This window comes from Macrobrachium nipponense, chromosome 13 (genome assembly GCF_015104395.2).
Source record: "Macrobrachium nipponense isolate FS-2020 chromosome 13, ASM1510439v2, whole genome shotgun sequence".
Taxonomy (NCBI): Eukaryota; Metazoa; Arthropoda; class Malacostraca; order Decapoda; family Palaemonidae; genus Macrobrachium; species Macrobrachium nipponense.
The window spans coordinates 91,063,498-91,090,288 of NC_087206.1; the positions used below are offsets into that span (position 1 = coordinate 91,063,498).

The window sequence follows — 26,791 nt, forward strand, 5'->3', positions numbered from 1 at the left end:
AACTTGTCGCAACGAATGAAAGAGTTTAGCTTTGACAAGTCTAAGCTTACCCTTCTTTTTGTTGAGCCTTTCTTTGGCACGCTGAATAAGCGACCTTGAAATTTTAGATGCTTGACTCTCGCAATAGCTCCTTTCTGAAGAGTTCCTCCGCGTAATCTGTCAATTCCTCTGATGGTATTTGGTGGAATGATTTGATTGGAGGCGGATCTTTGATCCAACTCCAACCCAATCCCTTGGACACTATGCTCTGTGCCCAATTGCTGAACCCCCACCTGTGTCGGAAGAGGAACAGCCTCCCTCCTACCTGGGGAGCCTCATTGTTGATGGGCGGGTTGACCACCACGCCCTCCTCTGAACTGCCTGCTCCTTGTCGCCCTTCCTGCGCACGCTGGCGAAAGTAACCTCTCGCCCTACCTCTCGGTTGTTTGTAGCCTTGAGCCTCAAATGTAGGGTTAAAGGCCGGCGAGATTGCGTAGGAGGTCGACGGCTGTGATAGGAGACAACAGGAGGATGGGCTGGTTCTGTTTCGAACTAGCAGGTTTGTCCCTGTTGGGTAACCGGGACGGCCTGCACAAATTGCTGCTGTTGCTGGTGTTTCTGATACGGCTGGAACCTCTTACCAGCCTTCTTTGGTTCCTCTTTGACGAAATACCCCACCTAGCTCTAAGGCTCTGGTTGAGCCTAGCAGCCTCGTGGTGCACTTCATTAACAGCGGACTCTGGGAAGAGATCGCTCCCCACATGCTAGAAGCCAAGAGTCTATTAGGCTCGTGCCTAATAGTACACTCCTGCAGAACGTGCTTTCGGCAATTCCTCCTAGCTTGGAAGAAGTCGAAAGCATCTGTTAGGACCGTCTGAAACTGGGATTTTGCCAAGATCTTAAACAGCGGTTCCGTCGCATATGAGAGAGCAGCCATTTCCGTTATTATAAGAGAATTGAGGGACCTGCCAAAACCTGGTTCGCGCGTCGAACTCTGCCTGAATCAGGGAATCTGGCAGCCTTGGCAGCTTCTCGCCGAACTGGTCCATGGCGCAGTCCGGTTTGAGCTTACCAAGCGTGAACGTAGCTGGCAAGTTCTCCCACAATTCTCCGAAAGCCGGGAAGAGCGGAGAAGTAGACTCCGCCTCCCTTAACTGTGGCATGGGGCTCATCCTTGAGGACTGCCTGAAGGGTCTTCTCTACTATTTTCGTGGCGAACGGAAGAGAAGCCTCCTCTTCCGTCGCGAAAATAGTAAAAGGACTCTTATAGGCCTGGAGCTTAGTGTTCGTGCACTCCCAGTCCTCAAGGCAGTGAACCCATTCCCGCTGGGCATGATCCCTACTGTATAGAACAGACTCTCTAGAGATCTTGTCTTCCTAGTAAGAGCCGTTACAGTCAGCCTAGCATAACCGATGAAAGGCTGCGTCAGACCCGGCCCAGGAGGGTAAAACTCGAAGTCCTCAATTCTCCGAGTTCCACACTCCGGGATAGAGATCATCCCATCCTTAAAAGGAGCGTAGGCAGCTACTCTCCATGGATTCTCCATGGAGAAAGCTGGCAGAGAGTCGTATGGCGGGAGTTGGAGAATGCCAGTGCTTGGCACTGGGGAGACTGGAAGAGGGACCTGAGAGAGCCCAGCTACTCGGTCCTCATTCTCTCTAACCCTGTTAGAGAGATCTTGTATGGACTGGCCTGATTGAGACAGAGTGCTCGACAATTGTGCGAACATCTGCTCGAATCTCGTCCCCAGGGCGGAGACTTGCGAGCCAACCAACTCGCCCACCTGTTGCATCACCACTGCTGAGAAAGCAGTGGGATCAAAGGTGCTAGGTCCTGCTCCTCCCACCGGCGTTGCCGGAGTGGAAGCGGTGGAGGCAGGAGAAGGCATTGGCTCGGCGGCGGGAGCGCGAGCCTTCTCCTTAGAAGCCTTGCTTCTAGAGCTCTTCGAGTGAGAAGAACTCGGCTTGGCTTTCACCGCGTCGGCGTAGGAAGTCGAAGACTTCCTAGCCGAAGAAGACGAAGAGACTTCCTAGAAGTTGTCTTAGCTAGAGTCTTCGGTTCTCTCTGTCCCTTCACCTTTTTGGGGGTACAGAGAGAGCGGGAGAGCGGGTAGGGATCTCAGATCCCCACAAAGCCTTGGAAAGAAGCGCTCGAAGAAGGGACAGGAGAAGATCCAGGAGCACCCAAGGAAAGACCTTGGGCGCCCGACACACCTACCTCAAACCAAACAAATCCTCTGCCCCTACCGCCATGGGCTCGACGTTAGGTCCAGGGCAGCGACGTCCGGGACCGACTCCTGGGAAGCTACGACCCCAAAACCCCAAAGGATTGCTGGAGATCTTGCTGGATGGAGGCTATCAGAGGGGCTGCGACAAGGGGCAACATACCCAGTTGACTTGCCCGCAGGGAAGATCTGGACGGCCAGCTTCTTGTCCAGGACGTACGGCTGGCCTTTGGCGGCGTTCTTCCCGAAGCCGCCCACCCACGCTTTCAGGGTGGCGAGGGCGACCTCCCTCACACCAGTAGCCTGAAAGAAAGGGCGAGATGAGCTTCTAATGGCGGAACGGGGTTAACAAACTTATGACTAAGAGTTGTTAGTAAAAATGATAAGGAAGCCTATAATGGACTTACCCCATCTCCAGCTGACCGACTAGGTCGTAGCAGATGGCGCAGGCTTCTGGGTGCCAGACGATCATCTCATTAAATGACGTGGCACAAGGGGCGTGAGACCTGCACTCATCGTGGCGCAGGGGTCGTACAACGTCGCGTTGCACGCCGGGACCTGACAGTTGGTAGCTGTAAGTGGAAAGATACATGAGTATCAGGAAAACACTTACAGCCTAACAGTTGCTCCGCTGGTGCCGGAGCGATAAAGTTAGATTAAACCAGAGCCCGCCATAATACGTGTGGGTAACAAGGTTGGTTGGGTGTCCTAGGCTATAGCTCCGCTGATGGCGGGGACACAAAAGAAACCAACCAGGAGTGGTGGTAATTGGAAACCACGACGGAAAATGGCGGGGATGGTAGATATATAAATAATAAAATTAACAATTCATCGTAAAATTAGGGTATATCCTTAAAATAACAATAATAACAAACCTTTCCCCACCCGTCTACTAGAAGAGTGCACGGGTAAGAAGCAAGCTCCCTTCCGGTAGCGGGGGAGAGAAGTAAGGATATAGTAGGCAAGCAACCGACCACTAGTAGTCCCCACCCCGCCCGCTGGCGGAGCCAGTAAACTATAACCAAAGGTGCCCCGGCTGCGACGGAAGGCTCCTTTCGTTATAGCGAGGTAAGGTGCTGAGCAACTGGGGAGGGGGGAGGAAGGTCTCGGCGTAACACGGCGGGAGAGAGAGAGGGGGGGGATGGCCTACTCCTCCCCGCCTCACCGACTACCCGCTCGGAGACCCGGAACCTCATGAGTGGTCGCCCTATACCCCCCGCTGGGAGGAACCCCTGGCCACCTCAGAGAGGGAGAGAGAAGGCGACTGAGGTTGTCATGACAACCAAGGGGTCCCCCAGCCCCTCCCTATACCAGGTAGGGAGGGCAGGGGCAGGGTAAGGTGCGATGGAACACGTGACCGCAAGTGGCCTAGGCTGCGAGCAACACAACCGTGGGAGGGCCACGTGAACCAGGCTGTACCAATACAAGGAACATGCACCTAGGCTAGCCTAACACCCTAAAATATAATATATATACATCGAAAAGATGGAAAAAAGAAAACACTTTTAGTAAAAGAGAAAGAAGCCCAGGAGGAGGCAGACTGTTCCAAGAAACAGAAGCCTACTCGGAGCCAGCGATAGCCGATGAAGAGCAAGAGCCGGGATGCTGGGCGGGAATAATAATAATAGCCCTAAATACCAAACTAAGAGAGATGGTAGGGGGGCTAAACTAGCTAAAACTCGATGTAAAAGACAATGAACGTAACATAGTAAGCCCATAAGTATAAGAAGTCCCAGTATGGAGGACCGGGAATTCTTAACGAGGCAGCATGGCGCCACCACGAGACAACCGGGAAACCGTATATGACCTATTAGGAGGAAATACTGGTACCCGGAAGATAAAAATGTGGTAAAACATTACTTATGAGTTACTTAACTTAGCCGTTGCAATTGCAGAGCGTTCCATGGTGAAGAATAGGATAAATCCCGAAATTAGCACAGCACAGAAAAATAATGCGTCTTGACGCTAGCGCTAATAATTAAGGATGTCCGCTAGGGGCGCTGCTGTCCGTGGCGTCCTCTAGTAGTAGTAGTAGCGGCGCTCACCCGTTGGTATCACTCTCTCTTAAGGGGATTCTGATGGAAGTTCTAATTGGTGAATGCTCGTCGGTTAGTGATTCCCACTCGCCCCTATACCATACCGACACTTCTTTTTAAGAGTGAGCGAGTCAGTTTTACTGACATTTTCTTAATTTTGTTTTTCTCTGGTAATTTTAGATTAATTTTACCTAGAAAGAATGATATTAAGGATCCTTTCATAGGCCGACACGAGCTGAGCCCAGAAAAGATGCTAACATTGATCCACAAAACATCCTCTTCCTAGAATCAGATAAGAGAGATTCAACTATTAGACAATATGACTCAGCTGTTAAAAAAATTAGCATCCTTCCTGAAAGAATCAAACACTACAACCATGACAGAGTTAATTTAGCTATATCCTTTTTCAGATCCTTGTTTGAAAAAGGTTTAGCAGCTAGCACTATTACTACTCATAAATCGGCTTTGAAGAAGATCTTTCAGTTAGGTTTCCAGATAGATCTGACTGAATCTTATTTTACGTCTATACCAAAGCCTGTGCTAGACTTAGACCTTCTTAAAGGCCTAACTGCAGTCTCATGGTTCTTAAATGATGTCCTCAAACTAGCATCAGATACTGACAACTCGTCTTGTACATTCACAAGCTTCTTAGAAAGACATTATTCTTACTAAGCCTAGCTTCAGGAGCTAGAATTTCAGAACAAATGTCGGCTCTATCCAGAGATGCGGGGTCATGTGGAATTCCTCCCCTCAGGAGAAGTTCTGCTTGCTCGGATCGTAGTTTTTTGGCTAAAAATGAGGATCCTCTTGCAAGGTGGGCCCCTTGGAAAGTCATCCCACTTCCGCAAGACCCTTCTCTCTGCCCAGTATCAACTTTAAGAGCCTTTCTATCTCGTACTCTCAAGATCCTCAGGTTCTCTCTTCATGAGAGAAAAGGTGGTACTTTATCAGTAAAAGGTATTAGGCAACAAATCCTTTACTTCATTAAACAAGCCAATCCTGATTCATTTCCAAAAGCACATGACATCAGGGGAGTAGCCACCTCAATTAATTACTTTCAACATATGAACTTTGAGGATCTTAAAAAGTATACTGGATGGAAATCTCCGACACTCTTTAAAACGTCATTATCTAAAGTCCTTGGAATCTTTAAAATTTTCTGCAGTAGCAGCGGGAAACATGTTTCCCTGATACTGTATAGTAGTCGTGTATAGATCCAGGTCTCCTCTCTACCTACCTCATCCAACATGCCTCACCTATCGCCATGCTACTCGGATATTCTAGCCTTAGCCGCTGAGATCATATTAGTGGATTGTCCCTTATTTTTTTTTTTTTTTTTTGCTAGGGACATCCACATTATGTACTGATAATGTACTTCAGTGTACCTACCCTTATTTTATGCTAGGGTAGGACACAAATGTGTTTGTATATTTGTGAATAGTTATCTAAGTAAATCTATTTTGTTAAATTACACTGCTTTTTTGTACTTTACTATGTTTACTGTAATTTTAAGTACTTTACATTACTAACTTTCTTTTATGTCATTGTTTAAAATAAGTTAGCCTTAAGTACTTAGTTTATTTACTGTAATAAACTGATTTACTTATATTATATTCCTCATTTTACACGGTTTTTCATTTGTCCTTTTTCCCATCTTGTCTGTTTCTCTGGTACTCTTTCATAGGCCGACACGAGCTGAGCCCAGAAAAGGGATTTTGACGAAGGAAAAATCTATTTCTGGGTGATTGGCTCGTGTCGCCCTATGAAACCCACCTGTATTGATTGCCCCCCCGCAGGACAAGATGTTCTTAGATTAAGGATGACCGCTAGGGGCGCTGCTGTCCGTGGCGTCCCCTAGTAGTAGTAGTAACGGCTGCATCGCCCGTTGGTATCAGCTCTCTCTTGTGGGGATTCTGATTGGAAGGTCTAATTGGTGAATGTCTCGTGGTAGTGTTCTCACTCGCCCCTATTTCTCATACCGACACTTCTTTTAAAGACCCTGTGAGCGAGTCAGTTTTACTGACATTTTCTTAATTTTGTTTTCTCTGGTAATTTTAGATTAATTAATTTTGCCTAGAAAGAATGATATTAAGGATCCTTTCATAGGGCGACACGAGCCAATCACCCAGAAATAGATTTTTCCTTCGTCAAAATCCCTTTTATTGCTGTTGGTGAGAGCATATTCAAACTCTTCCATATTAAATTTTCTATTATAATATATGTCTTCTATTGTTTCGAAATTTATTGTTATTAGTTCTATATTATTTTTCTTTATGCGGAAGTGATCATCTAAAATTTCTGTCACTACTACATTCGCTAAGTTTTCTCCTATTATATTACTCATTTCTTTTGATCGAGTATTCTTTTTCCGTCTTTTAATATGGCATGTCTGGGTGGTTTCACATGGGTACCATTTATTTTCCTGAATTTTTCCCATATTTTTTTTATGGGAGTATTATTAGAGAGATCTGATACATATTTCCTCCATGAAATTATTCTTCCTTGAATTACTTCCTTTCGAAATTTTGCAGATATTTTGTTGTATATAGGTTTTAATGCCTCAATTTCTAGTAACAATATAATCATTTTTTGTAAAGTACTTTCGAATAAATTGGTAATGTTTTATTTATTTTTAACTGAACTTTTCTATTCAAATTTATTACCAATAGTCTCCCATTGAGTGTTTTTAATATTTATTAATTAATTCTTTAGCTTTTCGGACCACCATGGAACTTTGTGTTTTGTGGATGGGGTTTTGAGTTTGGTATTGCTTTATCAGCAGCATTTTTGATGAAATGAACAAGAAACTTATTAGTTTCATTATGGTCTTTTAGATATTCAAATGGTGGTATACTTCTAGTATGCATTTCATATTGCTCCCAGTCTGCTTTATAAATATTATAGTGAGGAACGTGTTTTGCTGGGTTATTTTGTAAAAAGGAAATTAATATTGGGAAATGATCACTGGTGTACAAGTCATCAATTGTGTTCCAATCTAATCTGTCAACTATACTTGTTGAACATAGAGTTAAGTCTACAGAGGAAAATGTTCCATGTGTTTTTGAATAATATGTGCTAACTTCATCATCATTTATACAACATATGTCATTTGAATCTATAAGTTCTTCTACTTTACTTCCTGCTCTATTTGAGTTTGAACAGTTACAGTCCCATATTGGGTTGTGAGCATTAAAATCCCCTACTATTAACATAGGTTCTTTGGCATTTTTAAGTAATTCTCCAAGTTTATCAATATTGTAATTTTTATTTGGTTGGTTGTATAAATTATAAATGATATAATTATAGTTTTTAATTCGAATTTTAATACCTGATATTTGGAGGTCAGCTATGTTTACAGGTACTTTGTCATAACATACTTTGTTATGTATCATATATGGCTGTACCTAAATTTCCTTCTTCTACCTGTGATGTTGATATTAAGGTATATTTACCATATTGTTGGAATTGTATTATTGACATGTTGTAGACATAATATCATTGGTTCATATTCCTTTAATAACCTTTGTACTTCTCCCAGGTGTAATCTGGTCTGTAGACCATTTACGTTCCATTGTATAATATAACTATTGAAAATATTATGTTATATCGGTCGTGTTTTGTTTTCTTTTTTTGTATTATCATCAACTTGAATTTTTCTAAAATTTTATTTATCACATTCAGTTGTTTATCTTTATAATATTTTAAGTGCTCAATGCACATACATCCTTTTTCATGGGTGTTTAAATCGGTGGCCTCTTTCTTTCTATATTTCATAAAATTTCTTATAATATTTGTTAAGCAATCTTTTGTAATATTTTTGTTATCATTGCACAATGCAATGAAGCAATCATTGCAGTCACATGTGTTGTCATGTATATATACTGCTTTATTTGTTCTTATTGTACCGATTATTGGTGATGGAGTAATCTCATCACCCTTGACATAGTCACCATCATCCATGGTATGGTTCTCCTCCACTTCTTGGTTTTTTGGATCTCTGCATCCATAGGTTTTATTATTATTTTAGGAGATAAAGGTATGTCCACATTTTGTTTTTGTTCTTTCTTCATATCTTTGGTTTTTGGTTTGACCGATGTTTCTCTGATTATAGTTGGTTTCTTTGTTTTTGGTGGTGTTCTCTCTAAAGGTCTTTTTTTTTCTTTAATTTTCGGTACATCACAACTTCCTACTTCCACCTCTGTGATAGTATTTTCTTGTGCTTCTATATGCATTAAAACCTCAAATGAATTTGATAGAATATTATCTAATTCATTTGCACTTTTTTCCTGATTTTTTACTATCTTAGTTTTTTCCTGCATATTACAGACTTCTTCTTGAGATCTACTTTGTTGCATCTTGTTACTTCTATCTGTATGTTTTTTTTTGTTTCATTACTGGTTCCCATTATAGAAGAATATGTACGTTTCTTAGCAGGATCTTGAATTCCTCTCACTTTTAATTCTAATTTAGCCTCTGCTATAGGCATGCCTGTCCTTTCTTTTAACATTTTTAGTTCAGTGTTGTATATGTAATGCATGCATTCTTTGGATCTTGCATGATGATTCTGCTCACAGTTTACACACTTAGGTTCACCGCACTTCCATTTGGTGGTGTGTTCTGTAGATCCACAGTAAGCGCACACCGGTTCATTCCTACAATTTCTCTTTGTGTGTCCATACTTACTTACTGCAATTTTGACACTGTAGTGGCTTTGGAATATAGGGTCTTAATTCTCTATTTTGACCTAGAATTTTTATTTTTTGAGGTAGATCTGAACCCTCAAATTTTATTTTTGCTATTTTTAGTATTTGTTTATTACCTCTTTTGCTTATTGCATCATAAACCTCGCAATCCTCTACCTTGGGGTATCTCTTTTTGAGAGAGTCTAACAGCATTTTCTTATTTATTGGCTCGTCGTTATTGTCAGGAAGTACGATGGTACCCTGGATACTGTTCATATTATCATGTTTTTTTTTACTTTGACAATAATGTTATCTATTGTTTTTAAAGACAAATAATCTTCAGACTGACTTTTTGTTGTAGCTTCTATAAGCCAAGTCTTTTCTTTTATTTTTCTGAACGACATTTCTGCGTTGGATGGCTATTTAATAAGCAAATTTTCCAATTTCAAAGCTGAAATATTTTGTTCTGCTTCCATAGTAAGAAACCTTGACCAACTTCCACTCCCAAAGAGGGAGTCAAAGTGAGTCAAAGTTGGGTCATGTCGGTACTTAGGTTTCCTTGGTCTGGTATATGGTATTAAAGTTTTAATACCAACCTGGTCTTTGTGACTTGAGCTTTCTTCAGAGTGGTCCAAATCCGTTCCAGAAGTCGTGAGGGGGTTTGTTAAATTTTCCATATAATTAAGATTTAAATTTTGTCCAGGATGAGGTCCCTCTCACCAGGGAGGCCCAACTGGGGGAGGAGCAATACTGTTACACCATGGTAACTGCCCTGGGACACTCACCTGGATATACGCCATACCCACAATGCCTTAAGGGTCGTCAGTCCCATGAGATCGGACCCAGCACTGCAGGCATGGCTTGACATAAAAATTTCTCCTCGCTCAACCACGTCAGGTACTTTAGTTTTACAGGTGAAGTGGCATGCCGTCCAACTCCACCCTCCATCAAGTTATAAGAGCAGTCAATTCAATAGTCCAAAATCATGCCAAGGTCGTCAACAAAAGAAGAAGAAGGGAAGAGGGAAAATTTATAAGAGGAGGAGTAAAATAGTTAAAGGTCCCAATGTTCAGTTGGATCCAAAGCAGAGAGCATAGGCGTAAAGGGGCATACTCTCTCTGCAGTGGATCCCTAAGCCCCCCACCTCGTCAAGGAGTTGGGATCAGGGGGTCCCGGTCTGGAGGTGGAACCTCTGGAACAGAGCAGAGGTACCCCTATGGTCCCCGTCTTCTTCTTCCCTGGGGAAGGAGAGACAGACCCCGCTCCCGGAGGAACAGGAGGACCAGCGGAAGACCCACCGGTCTCACCGGAGCGAGACAGAGCCTTAGAAGTCTCTGTGCGAGACTCATGGGGGAGGGGGGGGGCGAGGCCACCTTCTTCTTCCTTAGCTGGGGGGCCTTGGAATTTGAAGGGGAAGAGGCAGTAAAAGAAGATGATGACACCTTCCTCTTCGCCAGTTTCCTCAGGACAACCGACAGGCCCTCCATCCAGGACGGAGTTGGGGCAGTTGCGGTAGCAACATGGCCCAACTGCACTTGTCCGGAGGGACCTGCGGGAGCAGCAGTGGAGAGTCCCGCAGGCAGTGGAGAGAACGCTTCCTCGAGGCAGGTTATGAAACTCCTGCCTGGCAGGTGAAGCGTCTGCCACCACCAAGACTGGTCGGACTGTTGTCTGGGTGGGGCTGAGTGTGCACCTGACAGGAGACAGCCGATACCGTCCTCCGACTCTTCCAAGACCTCGTTGATGCCGAAACCTCTCTGAAAAGAAGAAGAATAATTAAAAGAGGGCTGGATGGCCCACCTCCACCGGTCTCTGCGTGCATGGACCCGCGGGAACGTCACTTCAACCCTGGGTACCAGACGATCGCTGCGAGAGCAATCGCCGGTCTGGCGAGTCACCCGAGCGACTCCTACCATCTTCCGCTCCGTGCCTGGGTCCTGACACAGTGAGCATACTCAGCAGTCTGGACCCTGCTGCATGTTCACCTGTAGGTGACCGTACACTCGGTGACGCTCTCAAGCGAGCGGCCGAGACGGTTCCCGGTCCGGAGGTGGAACCTCTGGAACCGGGAGAGGAGGTACCAGCGGTGGCTGGTACTTCCATGGTCCCCATCTTCTTCCTTGAGGAAGGAGAGACGGGCCCTGTTCCTGGAGGAACGGGAGGACCAGCGGAAGACCCACCTGTCTCACCGGGCGAGACAGACCCTTAGAAGTCCCGTGATGAGACTTCTTAGGGGGGAAGACCACCTTCTCTTCTACAGCAAAGCCTTAAAAGTTGAAGGGGTGGAGGCATGAAAATATGATGATCTCAAAGAGGATGGGATCAGTAAACACATTCGAGGATTGGTATCATAACATGCTACGAGTCACAGGTACAAATCCAAGGTTAGGATAACCAATATGAAGAGCTATCCAACCAATATTGCTGTAAACACAATCACCACTGTCAGTCTACAAAATAAGGAAAAAATGATTAAAGTAATGAGGATACTCCTCACGCATCTAAGGGCACCCCCCTCCGAAGTGAGAGGAGATCCCCCAACATCAAAACATTACACCCATTCTTCTACCTTCCAATAATAAGTGAAAGGAAGAAGGAGAAGAGAAATTACCATAAAAACAAAACAAGGACAAACCTTTGAAGTTCCCTTGGTAATTCCCAAGCGTAAGCATAACTTCCAGATGAATACATTTCTCGTTACAGGATCAATAACACTCACATTAAATACATGTCTCATCCTCTTGTTAAATACATCTCTCGTCCTCATGCCGGTCTGAATCAGTGCTAAAGGGCGAAAGAATGTAAATAATATGTTGGTATACCTTTGCCGCTGACTCTAACACAAGTAGAGGGGTGGTTAACACAAGTAGAGGGGTGGTTATAAAGGCTATCACAAAGAGTGGGTTGTATATTAATTGAAAAACAAGGACAAACCTTTGTTTAGCATTAATATAAAAAACCGTACATACACATTTATTTAAAAAACAAAAATAAACCAAAAGGATCCCAACGGGAAAAAAGATCAACGACCAGTCAGCCAGAGCTCACAAACACACGTGTTCATTGGAAGACGGGCGAAAGCAAAGTGGAGTGTTTACATCCGGGCAGGCTGGCCTGCCCCACGGTAATCACTGCCTAACCACCTTGTTCAAGATTCAAAGGCCATAATTCCAGCTACGCCGTAAGTAATTCCTTATGTAAAGGACCAAGGGTTTGTATTGCGTGTCGGAACAAAAACCCTTTCATCATTTCCTTGATCATCTCTTGCACATCACGATCCCAATTTTTCATCCACCCTCTCAACCACCCACTGTTCCGCTCCTTTCACTTCTTTCATTTCCATTTTCGCACTACTTAGTATCCCCCTCATTTCGTCTAACTCGCTCTTCAGCTATTCACACTTTACCCTCAACCTCTCATTCTCTACTTCCAATTGTCTTCTCACCTCTCTCTCCAACCTCAACTCCTCCTTCAGCCTCTCCACTTCAGTCAAACCTTCCACCTCATTTTCCTTCACCAATCACACAACCCACCACACCAACTGTCCTGTACCTCCCACACCAGCAGCCCCACATTGGGAGCCAATAAATAATGTGGCGGGATCACAAGCTAAAATACAAAAAACTCTCAAAACACATGTACTTACCAACTACTTGACACACTGCACTGTCCGCTGGATATGGCCATCGCAACACAATACACAAACAACCAAACAAGGACAACAACCACAACAAAAGCCCACTGCATAACAATCACTAACAACACAAAAAAAACAACAATATGACATGCCAATACACACACACACTAACAACATCAAGAAATCACAACAGCTTACCAACAATAACTATCAACAACTCACAACTATAACAAATCATATACTCTAACTCAACAGAAACTCACAAGTACAACAAATCTAACAATACTCTATAGCAAACAATATCAAACTTACAAACAAATTAAACAAATCAATAACACAATTTAACTGACCATCAATGCCTATACTCTTCATAGACTGCTGCCGACACTACTGACCATCACAGGGTCTGATCACACACACACACACACACACACTCTCTCTCTCTCTCTCTCTCTCTCTCTCTCTCTCACAAACGACCCTTGAGAACCTTGTCAAATGCAACTAATGTAACTCCTCCATAATGTATATACTAGTTCCAGTGAACTAGTAATTCACTGATCAGTAATCCCTTTGTCATTGTCTTTCAGTATCAGAACTCTCACTCCAAATTTTGAGATGGAATTTCAGCATTTCTCCTCCTAAGTTTGATTTAAACAAATTATTTAAAGTTTCATATGGGAGTTAAATCTCCTGATTCTTTCAAGTCTTGACTTTGTCAATGAGTATGAATCATTTTTCTTTTCATGGAGTCAACTTTCAACTTCATAGTGAAGACTCAATCCACATAAATCTAAGGAGATGTGGCTATTTCCTTTGCAAACTCTGAGCTATGGTTTAAGAACATGAAAAAAGCTGTGATGAAGTCCTCCTACCCATGTAATAAGTGTTGTGTGATCATCTCCCTTTAATAGATTTATGAATTTGGTCAATATTTTGAATGAAAATGCAAGATTATCCAAGAAAATAGGTTTTAAGTGTAAGATATAAAAGCTGTTTGAAATATTTTTTTTTCTATATCAGTGGACCTGTATTGTTCATTATGAAGAAATACTTACCAAAAATTCGGAACGCATAATCGGCTTTTACAGACTTTGGTGCTGCTTCACTGAATACTGACATCATGTCAAGAAAATCTTCAAACGTACAGTCCCCATCCTGTGGAAATATATGTACCAATTTACATAATCATTTCCATTATACAAACTTATTTCACTTATACTCAGTCAAGATAAGCATGGCTGGCCAAGTGCAAATATACTTCAACAGATGAAAGGTTTCTTGAGGTGAGTACATACTATATTTCTTCCCAGTTCTATGATACTACCTGAAAATCTTTCCCTTTTTTTCAAGGATTGTCATTTTGTTTGTTAATACAATGTACTACCTGAAAATCTTCCTTTTTTTTCAAGGATTGTCATTTGGTTTGTTAATATAAGTAACTTTTCTACTGTTTTAACATTCCTAAAAGACTTGTTCTTAAATGAGAGCTGAAAATTGGAGTGAGGTATCGGGTAGCTACTTAGGACGAGACCAAAGGGGGCACATGCAAAATTAAACTGCTGGAAAAAAAGCACCTGGAGTGCACTAAACTAATATCATAGGGCATTAAATCACAAGTTAAATCTACAATTCAACATTGAAATCCATTAAAAACTTTGGACTTAAATCCCTGATCCCCCACTCAGTTTGGTATGTCAAGCCCCTGATCTGGACTTCAATTAGCTCTGGCTTGCCTTTACAATAATTCTGTTTGTGTAAAAAGTAAAAGAAAAAAAATAACATTAAAAAAGATATAAACTGCAATTACTTAATTTACCTTGGTCGATGAGAAAATCAAGCACATCCTCTCACTAAATGGGTTTGCTCTTAATTCCGGTAGAGTAAGAAGCTTATCCATTGGTAGTTTAACATTCCTATTGTGACCAACTTTTTCAGGTGCCAGATTCTTAAACCTCTTATGAGCACTGAAAAGGTATACAATAGTTAATTACACCTCAAAAGCTGATTATATAAAAACTCTTACCCCTCAAAGTTTCATAACATACAAACCACCAATTTTTTTTAATGGTGTTTTATTTTTAGTGCAAACATACCCTTAGCACAGATATTACATATTAGTTTTAAGAGACATTATTTCTCACACTAAACAAGAAAATTATTCCACTCCACTAGGTATTGAGAGAACACCCCTTCAATTGGGTGAAAGACTGAATACATAATATTTATGACCAAATTCAAGATACTACTGGGTGTCATGGCCATTCAGTACTGAAGATGAGAGAAAAACAGAAAAAAGTTAAATACAAATACTTGCATTAAAAGATTTGCCTTTGAAATTCAGGTGACAGATTTAGGTATACATAATCTAATTCACAGCTTCCTTCCACAATAATTTGCTGGATTAAGTATGAATACCCAATCAAAAGTCTATGGAAAATCGCCTATCAAACTACTTGAAAGGAATGAGGTGGTTCATGACTGCACCTGTGCATTCATATTTCTTATTAAGGGCAAGAAAGGAGACAATATCTCCTCCTACTTCCTTAAAACATACTGGTCATTACTGGTACTCTGTACTGCCTGTTTGAGCATCATGACAGGTAAAATACGAATTTTGTTTTTTGTATAAGCAAATAACTCTTCAATCTTCAACTTTACTAGTACAGTAATCTACTGCACTTGTAACCAAAGGGACTTTGCTTTCTATGCATAGATTTGGGCTCATCATTAAAACAGAACTCTTACAAAAAAGTAAAAAAGAACAACAAAGAAACTGTTTATTTAACTATTGGCAAGCTTAGATACATGATAAAACATATATATACTATAGTGATGAAAATTCATATGGGTGTTATAAATATATTTGAACCCACATCTGTTTGCAGTTCAGTAATCACGGATATGACAATTTGTCCAAAATTGCATTTTTCCTAACTATACAAACCTGAGGTCCTTTTACAATAGGAAGGTACTAGCGGCAGCTGGATAGGTCGTAAGCTTTCGAACAAGGGGTTCGGTAGTTAACTGCTTGTCCGACAGGCGTGCGCGCGCGACTGGGAGGTAAACAAATCACTTTTGCTTTTGGCCCAAGCAAAAACTGCAGAGTGAGGGGTGGCATGAGGTGGGACTATGTGTAAAAGGACCTCAGGTTTGTATAGTTAGGAAAAATGCAATTTTGGACAAATTGTCATTTGTTCCGACACGGCATACAAACCTTCGGTCCTTTTACAATAGGAAGACTCACTTCTTGGTGGGAGGAATCTGAGTCTTTTTGGTGAACAGACTGGTGTTCGTCCAACCCTGGAGTGCCTCCCTGGTCGTAAGAGCGAGGGAGGGATCCAAGCCTCTGTCCGATTGATCGGGGTGTGCACCGCAGGATCAATGGTCAGACCTCTGGACCAAGTACTAAGAGAGAGGCAAGCGTATCTCTTCGTACCAGCAAACAAGAACAAGTTCCTATTTGCAAGAGGCAACATAAAGTTATGGTTTGTCTCTTGTTGGCATCCACTTCCCCCCCTTGTAGGAAGGAAGTGGTGGATATTCGCTCCCATCCCTAGTGAAAGGGATAGGATGGGGCTCTGTCGAGTAGCTCACCTGCATCTCGTCCTTATCCAGCAAGGTGATGACCGTATCCCTCTACCCACAGGTAGAGGGGGAGAAAAAGATAGGAAGAGAAGCCAGTCACTCTCTCATTCACTTATCTATTCTTACAGTCACACCAGGACTCGATGCTGTTCAGCCTGCTAGGGTTTGGGTTAGCTACACAACGTGTTGAGCAGCCACCACGGGTCCCAAGGAAAACGATCCAAGGACCTGTGGGCAATATCCAAAAGGTAGAAGGAGGTGCCAGTGGTCTGGTTGTACCAGACCCCTGCCTTCAGTACCTGCGCCACGGAGAAGTTCTTGTGTAACTCGAGGGAGTGTACTTCTAGGTCATCTTGGTGCTGACGAAGAGTCTTCAACACTCAGCCTGGGATGTCGAGTTTCTTCAGAAAGCGCGGTCGCGCTTTCACAGGACAAAGCAGCATCTCCTTCGCATCGAAGGCGGTGAAGTCCATTAGGGAGGGGATTGTGAAGGACTCTAACCGATCGTCAGGAACCGAAGGGTTCTGAGTCTTCGCTACGAAGTCGGTACGAAATCGAGCGTCACGAATCCCCATCCCCTGGATGCTTGACTTCGCAGGAAAAGTCATGCAATTACCTCAGAGGAAAAGAAGGGTAAATGGTCGTATGACCTATCCCTCTTCTCGACTTCGGTGATGTCCTGTACCCATACTGGTCTATCCGTCTGCAGCGAAGTGTCTCACATTCTCCTATCCCCAAGCAGTGAAGTTCTTCTTCTCGGTAGTGGATAGGACACCGACACTCAATGGTGGGTGTCGATGGTATGGGTACTGTGACAAGCCGTTAGGACGAAGAAAAGACTGTTATGGAACAACCGAACTAAGTCCACAGCGAAGTTCGTAACAAACTTGGGCGCTCTGACAGCTGCCGACTGACTGCGTTCGGTAGGAGGCAAGTTGTCCAAGCACCCGAGCAAGTCACGTGACCTTCGCCTTAAAAGGGTTATGCCAAGAGACTAAACAAATAATTTGTTCGTCACCGATGCCCAAAGGCTAGGTTGAGGTGATTCTCTTAAGGCATGTGCCCAACAGGCGAAAGTCAATTGCCTTCTAGAGACCAAGGTCCCTGATGGCAAGATATCTCATAGTATAGTTGATTCTCAGCTAAGGAGAAACAACACTATGTGTCGTTGAAGACGAAGGTGTACAGAAAATGCAACCTACGTCTTCACAGCTGAACCGAGAGAAGGATTCTCAAGATTCTGAACCTGTGCTACAACACTGAGAACGCTAACCGCTATTCATTGCTGTCCGGTGAGGATCGTAGTTGCAATGAAGCGGAGCTTTCTTTTCAGTAATGAAGACACAGGGAAATACTGCCTGAAGAACTGCTTCTCATGGGCTGAACATTTGGAAGTAGAGCTGTCAGGTCGGAGAGTAGGCGATGTCTTCTGAAACATCTGTTAATTCGGGGCGAACAATGAATAATTGCACACCTACGAATACGAGATATTTTGAAGACAAACTCAGATGTCTGCAAAAATCATTCGCATTATCGCAGTGCGATGCAGCGGGAGACTAGTACAGACTTCTGTTACCGTGCGGTAAACAGAAAGATGAAAGAGTCCAAGAGATATCTCTGTTGAAAATTCTCGCAATGTCGAAGGCGATGAAAACGAGCGTCACAGCAGTAGATGGTCCTTCATTATTGCGAGAATCCCCGTTAATCAGAGACCTAAGTCCATGATTGTTGGGCAGAGATACGGTTCGGTAGTCAATCAAACCAGGGGAGAGAGAGACGTAACCAACCGTGCATCTCCGAGACCTAGCTGATACTGAGCTGCTATCAGGCAGTCCATACGCAGTAGCTCTCAGTGTGACTCGTCATCCTGAGTTGCCAGGTAATCCATTATTCCACGAAGGAATGCGTTCGGCTAGAACCATCGAGCATAAAGAATACGCTCGAGCAATTATATTTAAACGAAACGGATTTCGGTAAATACAAAAGCTGATTTGGTGTTGTCATGACAATACCAAGTATCTAAAATCGAAACTGATAACTGCTGGGAGGTTGCAGGCAACCCCGAGTTGCAGTTCAATTAAGATACAATTCGTCTCGGTCACAAACCGTAGAGTTAAACGGTATGCGCCTACCCCCCGGACAATTCAACTGTTAAAAGAATCATGTCGCGAGGGTAATATACGTAGTATATTTGTAGGTTCTGTACAACGACCTCCATCCTAAATTCTTTCCCCTCGAGGAATGACGAATAAGGATTGGAGGATCGACCACCTTCGTTCTCTAGTCAAGAGAGTGAAGGAGAAGTCTTTCCCAAAGGAAAGCTTCAATGGTGAACAGAATACCGAAGACGATAGTTCAAGCCAAACTGGAAGTTCCCGTCCGTTCTTCTCTATTCCAGGTTAATCGCCTACTGTGAGATACTCTTCTTTCAGCAGCAGTCTTCTTCCAAATGCTAGAAATTACAGGAATTCGAGCATAAGCGAGGTTCCCGATATCGTGTAACAATTATCGGGGATTCTCGCTCACTTTGGACCGTGGTCTCGCCTAAGTGTTTGGAGATCGTAAAAAACTCGAACACTCTGAGTGCGCTAGAAATTCCGTAGAATTCTAAGCACTCTGCTGCGAAAAAACCCCACCGAATTCGTCAAACGATATCGGCTGGTGGTCCTCTCGATTCCCGTAGAAATCGAGAAAGGGGCAGGGTCCCTCCTCAACGGACCGGGGCTTACGTCAGGTAGGACACCCGAAGGTCCCCCCGGTAGCGCAGCCCCTAACGTGGGATCTTACAGAGAAATCTCTGTAGGATCCCTCCCCTTTCCGTCGTAGCCGTAAGGAGAGAGGGAATGGGGGAGGAATTGGATACTGGCTCGCCTTCCCAGCGGAACTAGCAGTTGGAGAAGAAAAGGAGCAGCCATCGCCTTACGGCGATGGCCTCTCAGAGCCTGGGAAAACGTATCGTCAGGAGAAAACGTTTTCCCCACCCCCGAGGAGGGTTACGAACTCATACTGTAGGTAAGGGTCTGCCGCACTGTGAACGTCGTCTGGGGTGGGGCTGATTGACACCTGACAGGAGAGAGCCGATACCGTCCTCCGACTCATTCCAGTCCTCGTCGAGGTCGAAACCTCTCAGGAGGACCGAAGGGGTATTCAAATACGGTGTCCGAAGACACGTAGAAACGCCTCTGTCGCAGTAGAGGAGGTGAAGTAGCTTGTTCGACGGCCAGAACTGAGAGAGCCTTCTTGTCCGGAGACGAGAGACTACCTTGTTCAACACAGTCGGCAAGCTCCGATCGCGGCAGACCCACCGTCGATTTGGGTTCCCTCTCGGGCCCCAAAACGACTCGAGCCGAGTGGCTCTGCTGTGTGGGGGAGCGGCGATCCTTCCCCGAGGTCGTTGTGCTGACGAATCCGCGCCATAACCTCGGCAAAGTTCCTCTGGATCTCGGAAGTCACAGCATCTTGCAGAGTAGGGCCGTTAAGCCCTTCGAACAAGAGCATATTCCGAGAACCTTCCTCCTAAGAAGGTGGGGGAACAGCGACAGCCCTCTCGGTCTTCTCCATCCACTTGCGCATACGTCCTGGCCGGTCCAAGAACCGTGCCTGGCACATAGGGCGTCGTGGTGGGATCATGAGGGGCGCACCCCTCACGATCACTCCTCAATACCTCGCTCCTCCCGGTGTAACCCGAGGAGGTTGAAGGTACGGGAGAGGCAGACCTGACGCTCCCTCCTCGCTTGCTGGCAGAACCAGCAGGCTTGGAGGGCTGCAGGTGATCGTCAACCCGCGGTGGCGATCGAGCTGCAGGCCTGGTCGAACTGTCTCGCTGTGGAGAACGGCTGGACTGAGCACAGCGGCCCCGATCTCGAGTGTCAGAAGAGCTGGTGCTGGTTGCCGTACCCGATCGCTCTCTGTGAGAGCGACGGTCAGGCGACCTGCAGGCTCCACTGTCACAGTGAGACCGGTGCTTGTCCTCACGGCACGTCACGTCGCTGGTTCCAGCCGTGGCTGGCACCGGCGAACGGGGGGACCTCTTCCCAGCCTCAGCCCTGGCCGGCGTGGGGACCGTCATGTCATCCCTGGGTAGCCAGCTGGTCGCCGCGAGAGCGAGAGCTGGTCTGGTGAGAGTCGCGTGAGCGGCTGTCACCAGTCTTCCGCTCCGTGCCGTGAACCTGACGCTGAGCGGGCTCAGAGGTCTGGTTCCTGGCTGCATGGTCGCTGGATAGGCGACCGTACACTCGGTAACCCACCCCTCCCGCGAACGAGAGGCCGAGACGGACCCTGATGCAGTGGCAGAACCACTGACACCAGGCGAGGAAGTACCGGTGTTAGCCGGTACCCCTCTGGTCCCCGTAGTCTTCTTCCTTGCGGAAGAAGAGACGGGCCCCGCTCCCCGAAGGAGCAGGAGGACCAGCGGAAGGAACCCTCCCGTCCCCACCGAGGTGATACGGGTCCCGAAGCTCCCGAGGGAGACTTCTTAGGAGGGAGGAGGCAACCTTCTTCTTCCTCGGCTGTGAAGCCTTAGAAGTCGAAGGGGAATAGGCGGCAGCCGACGACGATGAAGAAGATGAAGACGACGACGACGACACCTTCCTCCTCTTCTTCGTCAGCTTCCTCAGGTACAGACGTAAGATCTGCCATCCAGGGCGGAGCCGGGGCTGCTGTAGCCGAAGCCACAGGGCCCGGACGCACCTGTACAGACAGACCAAAGTCTGGGGTAGTACCACCACGAACAGGGACGACGTCAGCAGGTATGGGCATCTCAGGAACAGCAGGCACAGCCAGCACAGCATCGGCAGGGACAGCCAGCGCAGCAACGGCAGGGACAGCCAGCGCAGCAACTGCATGGACAGTCAGTACAGAATCGGCAGGTACGGCAGGCAGCACCGAAACACAGGAGGTGGAGCAGCAGCCAGCAACATCCTGGTACCGGCGGCAGGTCCAGGGGCGAGCTCTAGGGCAGCGGAAGTGTGGTCGCGGCAGCGCGGCAACCACGAGCGGCGGCGGCACGCCCCCCTCTCGGTACGGAGAACGGCACTTCACAGCGGCTGTAGGCAAGACTGTTACCACGTGAGGCGAGTACACCAGGTGAGGAGGGACGTCGTCACCTGGAGTCGATATCATTGTCGTGGTCACCACTCCATGGGTGACCGCAGCAGGCCCAGACATAGAACCGCCAGCCCTGGGACACTAGGCACGCCCTGCAAATCGAAGGACGCCCATACCTCACCAAGGTCCACCCTCGTGGCAATAGCACCTGCGGAAATAACAGTAGTAGTGATTAGTGGGGGGGAAGTCCCCTCGCGCAGGGGGGTGAGCCCCACACCGAACGAGCGGAAGACCCCGAATACAATTGTACATCGGGCACCGAGCGCCCTCCCCCGCGCTCGACGGATCGGGCGAGGAGAAGAACCCAGATAACCTCCCCCCCCCCCCGAAGGGGAAGGGCCATCTGTGGGAGCTTAAGGGGGGGGGGGAGGGATTCTCGTTCCCCACCCCCGCACAGCACCCATGTACCCAACAATAATAATAAGAGCCCGAGAGCAATCGTGCCCTCGGCACCGAATGCAAGGGCAAGAGGATCAATTCCCTGACTGAGCGGAACTTGAACCAAAATAAATATTGATGCAATCAATAATAAAAGGGGAAGGATCAATTCCCGGGAAATAGCGGAAACATTGATCCAAGTAAATAATGCAATCTCAATAAAATATGAAAATGAAAAAGAACTGCACTTGCGATTTCACTTCATTCAAATAAAAAGGGGAAAGGATCAATTTCCGGGTAAGAGCGGAAACTGATCCAAAATGAGTATTGCTACAATCAAAATAAATATATGAAAATGAAAAAGGGATTTTGACGAAGGAAAAATCTATTTCTGGGTGATTGGCTCGTGTCGCCCTATGAAAGGATCCTTAATATCATTCTTTCTAGGTAAAATTAACCTAAAATTACCAGAGAAAAACAAAATTAAGAAAATGTCAGTAAAACTGACTCGCTCACTCTTAAAAAGAAGTGTCGGTATGATAATAGGGGGGCGAGTGTGGAACACTACCACGAGACAAACACCAATTAGAACTTCCTATCAGAATCCCCCCAAGAGAGAGCTGATACCAACGGGCGATGCAGCCTCTACTCTACTTACTAGAGGACGCCACGGACAGCAGCGCCCCTAGCGGACATCCTTAATCTAAAAACAACTAAAATACATCTTGTCCTGCAAGGGGGGAAATAAACCATAAAGGGGGGTTTCATAGGGCGACACGAGCCAATCACCCAGAAATAGATTTTTCCTTCGTCAAAAATCCCTTTTCTGGGCTCAGCTCGTGTCGGCCTATGAAAGAGTACCAGAGAAACAGACAAGATGGGAAAAAAAGGGACAATGAAAAACAGTGTAAAATGATGGATATAATATAAGTAAATCAATTACAGCATACAAATTAAGCACTTAAACTAACTTATACTAAACAGTAAAATAATAGAACGTTAGTAATCTTAAAGTACTTAAATGGTAATTACAGAAAATTATAGTGATGCATGTAATACAAAGAAAAAGGGATTTACTTAACAAATTTACAAAATATACAAACTCATTGTGTCCCTTACCTAGCATAAAAATAAGGGTAGGTACACTGAAGTCCATCATTAATACAAGTATTGCAAAATATATACAAACACATTGTGTCCTTACCCTAGCATAAAAAATAAGGGTAGGTACACTGAAGATCATCATAAATACAAAAATGGTGAATATAAACAAACACATTGTGTCCTACCCTAGCATAAAAATAAGGGTAGGTACACTGAAGTACATTATCAGTACAAGTGTGGATGTCCCTAGCAAAAAAATAAGGGACAATCCACTATATGATTCAACGGCTAAGGCTATGATATTCGAGTAGCCTGGCGATAGGGTGAGGCATGTTGGCTGATGTAGGTAGAAAGGAGACCTGGATCTATGCTACAACTACTATACAGATCAGGGGAAACAATGTTTCCCGCTGCTACTGCTGAAAACTTTAAAAGATTCCAAGGACTTTAAATAATGCCGTTTAAAGACTGGTGCGGGGATTTCCATCCAGTATACTTTTTAAGAATCCTCAAAATTCATATGTTTGAAAATAATTAATTGAGGTGGCTACTCCCCTGATATCATGTGCTTTTGGGAATGACTCAGGTTGGCCTGTTTAATGAAGTAAAGGATTTGTTTGTCTAATTACCTTTTTACCGTTTGACAAAGTACCACCTTTTTCTTTTTCTTCCATGAAAGAGAGCACCTGAGGATCTTGAAGAAGTACGAGATAGAAAGGCTCTAAGAAGTTGATACTGGGCAGAGAGAAGGATCCTGTGGAAGTGGGATAACCTTCCAAGGAGCCCACCTTGCAAGAGGATCCTCATTTTTGGCTAAAAAGCTACGATCCGGAGCAAGTAGAACTTCTCCTGATGGGAGAATTCCACATGCCCCGCATCCCTGGATAGAGCCGACAGTTTTCTGAAATTCTGGCTCCTGAGGCTAGGCTTAATAAGAATAATGTCTTCCTCAGGAGCATTATGAATGCACAGGATGAGTTGTCAGTATCTGAAGCTAGTTTGAGGACATCATTCAAGAACCATGAAACTGTATTAGGCCTCTGAGAAGGTCTAAGTCTAGCACAGGCTTTAGAGATAGATGTGAAATAAGATTCAGTCAGGTCTATCTGAAAACTACTTGAAAAGATTTTCTTCAAAGCCGATTTATGAGTGGTAATCGTGCTAGCTGCTAAACCTTTTTCAAACAAGGACCTGAAAAAGGATATAGCCAAATTAAACTGTCATGGTTGTAGTGTTCGATTCTCTCAAGAAAGTGCTAATTTTTTAACAGCTGAGTCATATTGTCTAATGGTTGACTCTCTCTTATCTGATTCTAGGAAGAGAATATTCTGTGGGTCAATATCAGCATCTTTATTAGCCGCAAACTTCATGAAGTCCATAAAGTTAGGTTATGAGAATTCCTGAGGAAGCGAACACAGTCCACTCAGTTTTGTAATGATGTGATAGATTGGGATTGGGGATCCGTTGAGGTCGGAGACCCAATTCCAGAAGAAGAGGATACCAGTTGCTCTTGGGCCAGTCCGGAGCAATCAGAGCTACTATCCCTTTGAAAGACCTTAGTTTGCTTAGGACTTTCAAGAGAAGATTCACTGGAGGAAAAATATAAATTCTCCTCCACTGATTCCAATCCAACGACGGATGGGCGTCCGTGGCATAAGCCAGAGGGTCCAGGTTGGGGGCCACATAGCAAGGGAGCTTGTGGTTCGCTTGTGAGGCGAAGAGATCCACTTGGAGACCTGGGACTCTCGGCTTACCCACTGGAATGACCCGCCGTCCAGAGACCACTCTGATTCCAGAGGAACTGACCGGGACAGGCGTTCTGCTATCACATTCCTTACTCCTGCCAGGTGAGTGGCAGACAGATGCCATTTGTGTTTGTTTGCTAATGCAAAGATGGCTATCATGACATGATTCACATGCTTGGATTTGGACCCTCCTCTGTTGATGCAATGAACTACCACTGCACTGTCCAAAACTAGCCTTAGATGAGACTCTTCGGGAGAAGCAGTCTCTCAGAGTGAGAAAAAAATACTGCCATTGCTTCCAACACGTTTATGTGGAGCTGGCGAAATTGAACTGACCAAGTCCCTGAACCTGTTTGAACTGAGAGTATCCCCCCCACCACCCGGACAGGGATGCATCCGTGTGAATGGTTAACACTGGGAGGGGATATTGAAGGTGTACTTTCTTGGCTAAGTTCTTTACTTTTGACCAAGGCCGTAGTTGGTTGCGGAGGATCTGTGGGATACGACAACTTGTGCTCGATATTTGGAGTTTCGCTGCTTGACCGCCAAATTCGATTATATCTTTCAGCCTTGCTTTCAGAAGGATATCTGTTACGAAGCAAAACTGAAGGACCCTAGGATTCTCTCCTGGTTTCTTCTTGACGTTTGCTTGCATTTGAGAAATTGTCTGACAGATTTTGCTATTTCCTTCCGTTTGGCCACTGGAATTGACAGATTGTGGGAAGACAAATCCCATTGGATTCCTAGCCACTGAAAACGAGATTCCGGAGTAAGTCTGGATTTCGTTTTGTTTATCTGGAACCCCAGATGTTCCAGAAGGTGAACTACCTTTTTGGTGGCTTTGAGACATTCCTCGACTGTTGGTGCCCAGATCAACCAATCGTCGAGGTATGCTGCTACCATGATTCCCTGAGCTCTCAATTGTTGAACAACCACTTCTGCTATTTTTGTGAATACCCTGGGGGCTACATTCAGACCGAAGGGCATCACTTTGAATGAGAATGTTTGGTTTCCTAGCCTGAATCCTAGGAATGGGCGGAAGTGCCTGGCTATAGGGATATGATAGTATGCGTCTGTAAGATCGATGGAGCATGTGACGGCTCCACGCGGAAGTAAGGTCCTTACTTGCGAGAGGGTAAGCATCTTGAACTTGTCGCAACGAATGAAAGAGTTTAGCTTTGACAAGTCTAAGATTACCCTTCTTTTTGTTGAGCCTTTCTGGCACGCTGAATAAGCGACCTTGAAATTTTAGATGCTTGACTCTCGCAATAGCTCCTTTCTGAAGGAGTTCTTCCGCGTAATCTGTCAATTCCTTTGACGGTATCTGGTGAATGATTTGATTGGAGGAGGATCTTTGATCAACTCCAGCCAATCCTTTGGACACTATGCTCTGTGCCCAATTGCTGAACCCCCACCTGTGGCGGAAGAGAACAGCCTCCCTCCTACCTGGGGAGCCTCATTGTTGATGGGCGGGTGGCCACCACGCCCTCCTCTGAACTCGTCTGCTCCTCGTAGTACCCCTTCCTGCGCCCACGACTGAACGAAAAGTTAACCTCCTCGCCCTACCTCTCGGCTGGATGTTTAGCCTTGAGCCATCATATGCCAGGGTTGAAGGCCGGCGAGATCAGCGTAGGAAGTGGATGGCTGAGATTGAGGGGGCAACAGGAGGATAGGCTGATTCTGCTTTGAACTGGCAGGTTGTCCTTGTTGGGTAACCGGGACCGCCTGCACAAATTGCTGCTGCTGTTGCTGGAGTTTTTTATATGGCTGGAACCTCTTACCAGCCTTCTTCGGTTTCTTACCAGCAGTGGGAACGGACTCCTGTTTCCTCTTCGAGGAAATACCCCACCTAGCTCTAAGGCTCTGGTTGAGCCTAGCGGCTTCGTGGTGTACCTCGTTAACCGCGGACTCTGGAAAGAGATCCGCTCCCCACATGCTAGAGGCCAAAAGTCTATTCGGCTCATGCTAATGGTACATTCTTGTAGGACATGCTTTCGGCAGTTCCTCCTAGCCTGGAAGAAGTCAAAAAGCGTCCGTTAGAACCGTTCTGGAACTGAGATTTCGCCAGAATCTTGAACAGCGGTTCCGTAGCATAAGAGAGGGCAGCCATTTCCGTAATTATAAGGGAATTGAGGGACCTGCCAAACCTGGTTCGCGCATCAAACTCTGCCTGGATTAGGAATCCGCAGCCTTGGTAGTTTCTCGCCGAACTGGTCCATGGCGCAGTCCGGTTTGAGCTTACCAAGCGTGAACGTAGCTGGCAAGTTCTCCCACAATTCTACCGAAAGGACCTGGGGGAAGAGGCGGAGAAGTA

General features: G+C 45.3%; 1 protein-coding gene across 1 annotated transcript in view; it reads right to left on the reverse strand.

Moving 5' to 3' along the window:
* LOC135225201 (calcium and integrin-binding protein 1-like) overlaps positions 1 to 26,791 on the reverse strand; it is a 111,036-nt gene that overhangs the window by 50,047 nt on the left and 34,198 nt on the right. Inside the window, exons 2-3 of the mRNA XM_064264510.1 lie at positions 14,376 to 14,523; positions 13,615 to 13,714 (exon numbers count right to left, since the gene is read on the reverse strand). Coding sequence (XP_064120580.1) covers positions 13,615 to 13,714; positions 14,376 to 14,456 — 181 coding nt within the window. The 5' untranslated portion in view covers positions 14,457 to 14,523. The remainder of the gene's footprint in view (positions 1 to 13,614; positions 13,715 to 14,375; positions 14,524 to 26,791) is intronic.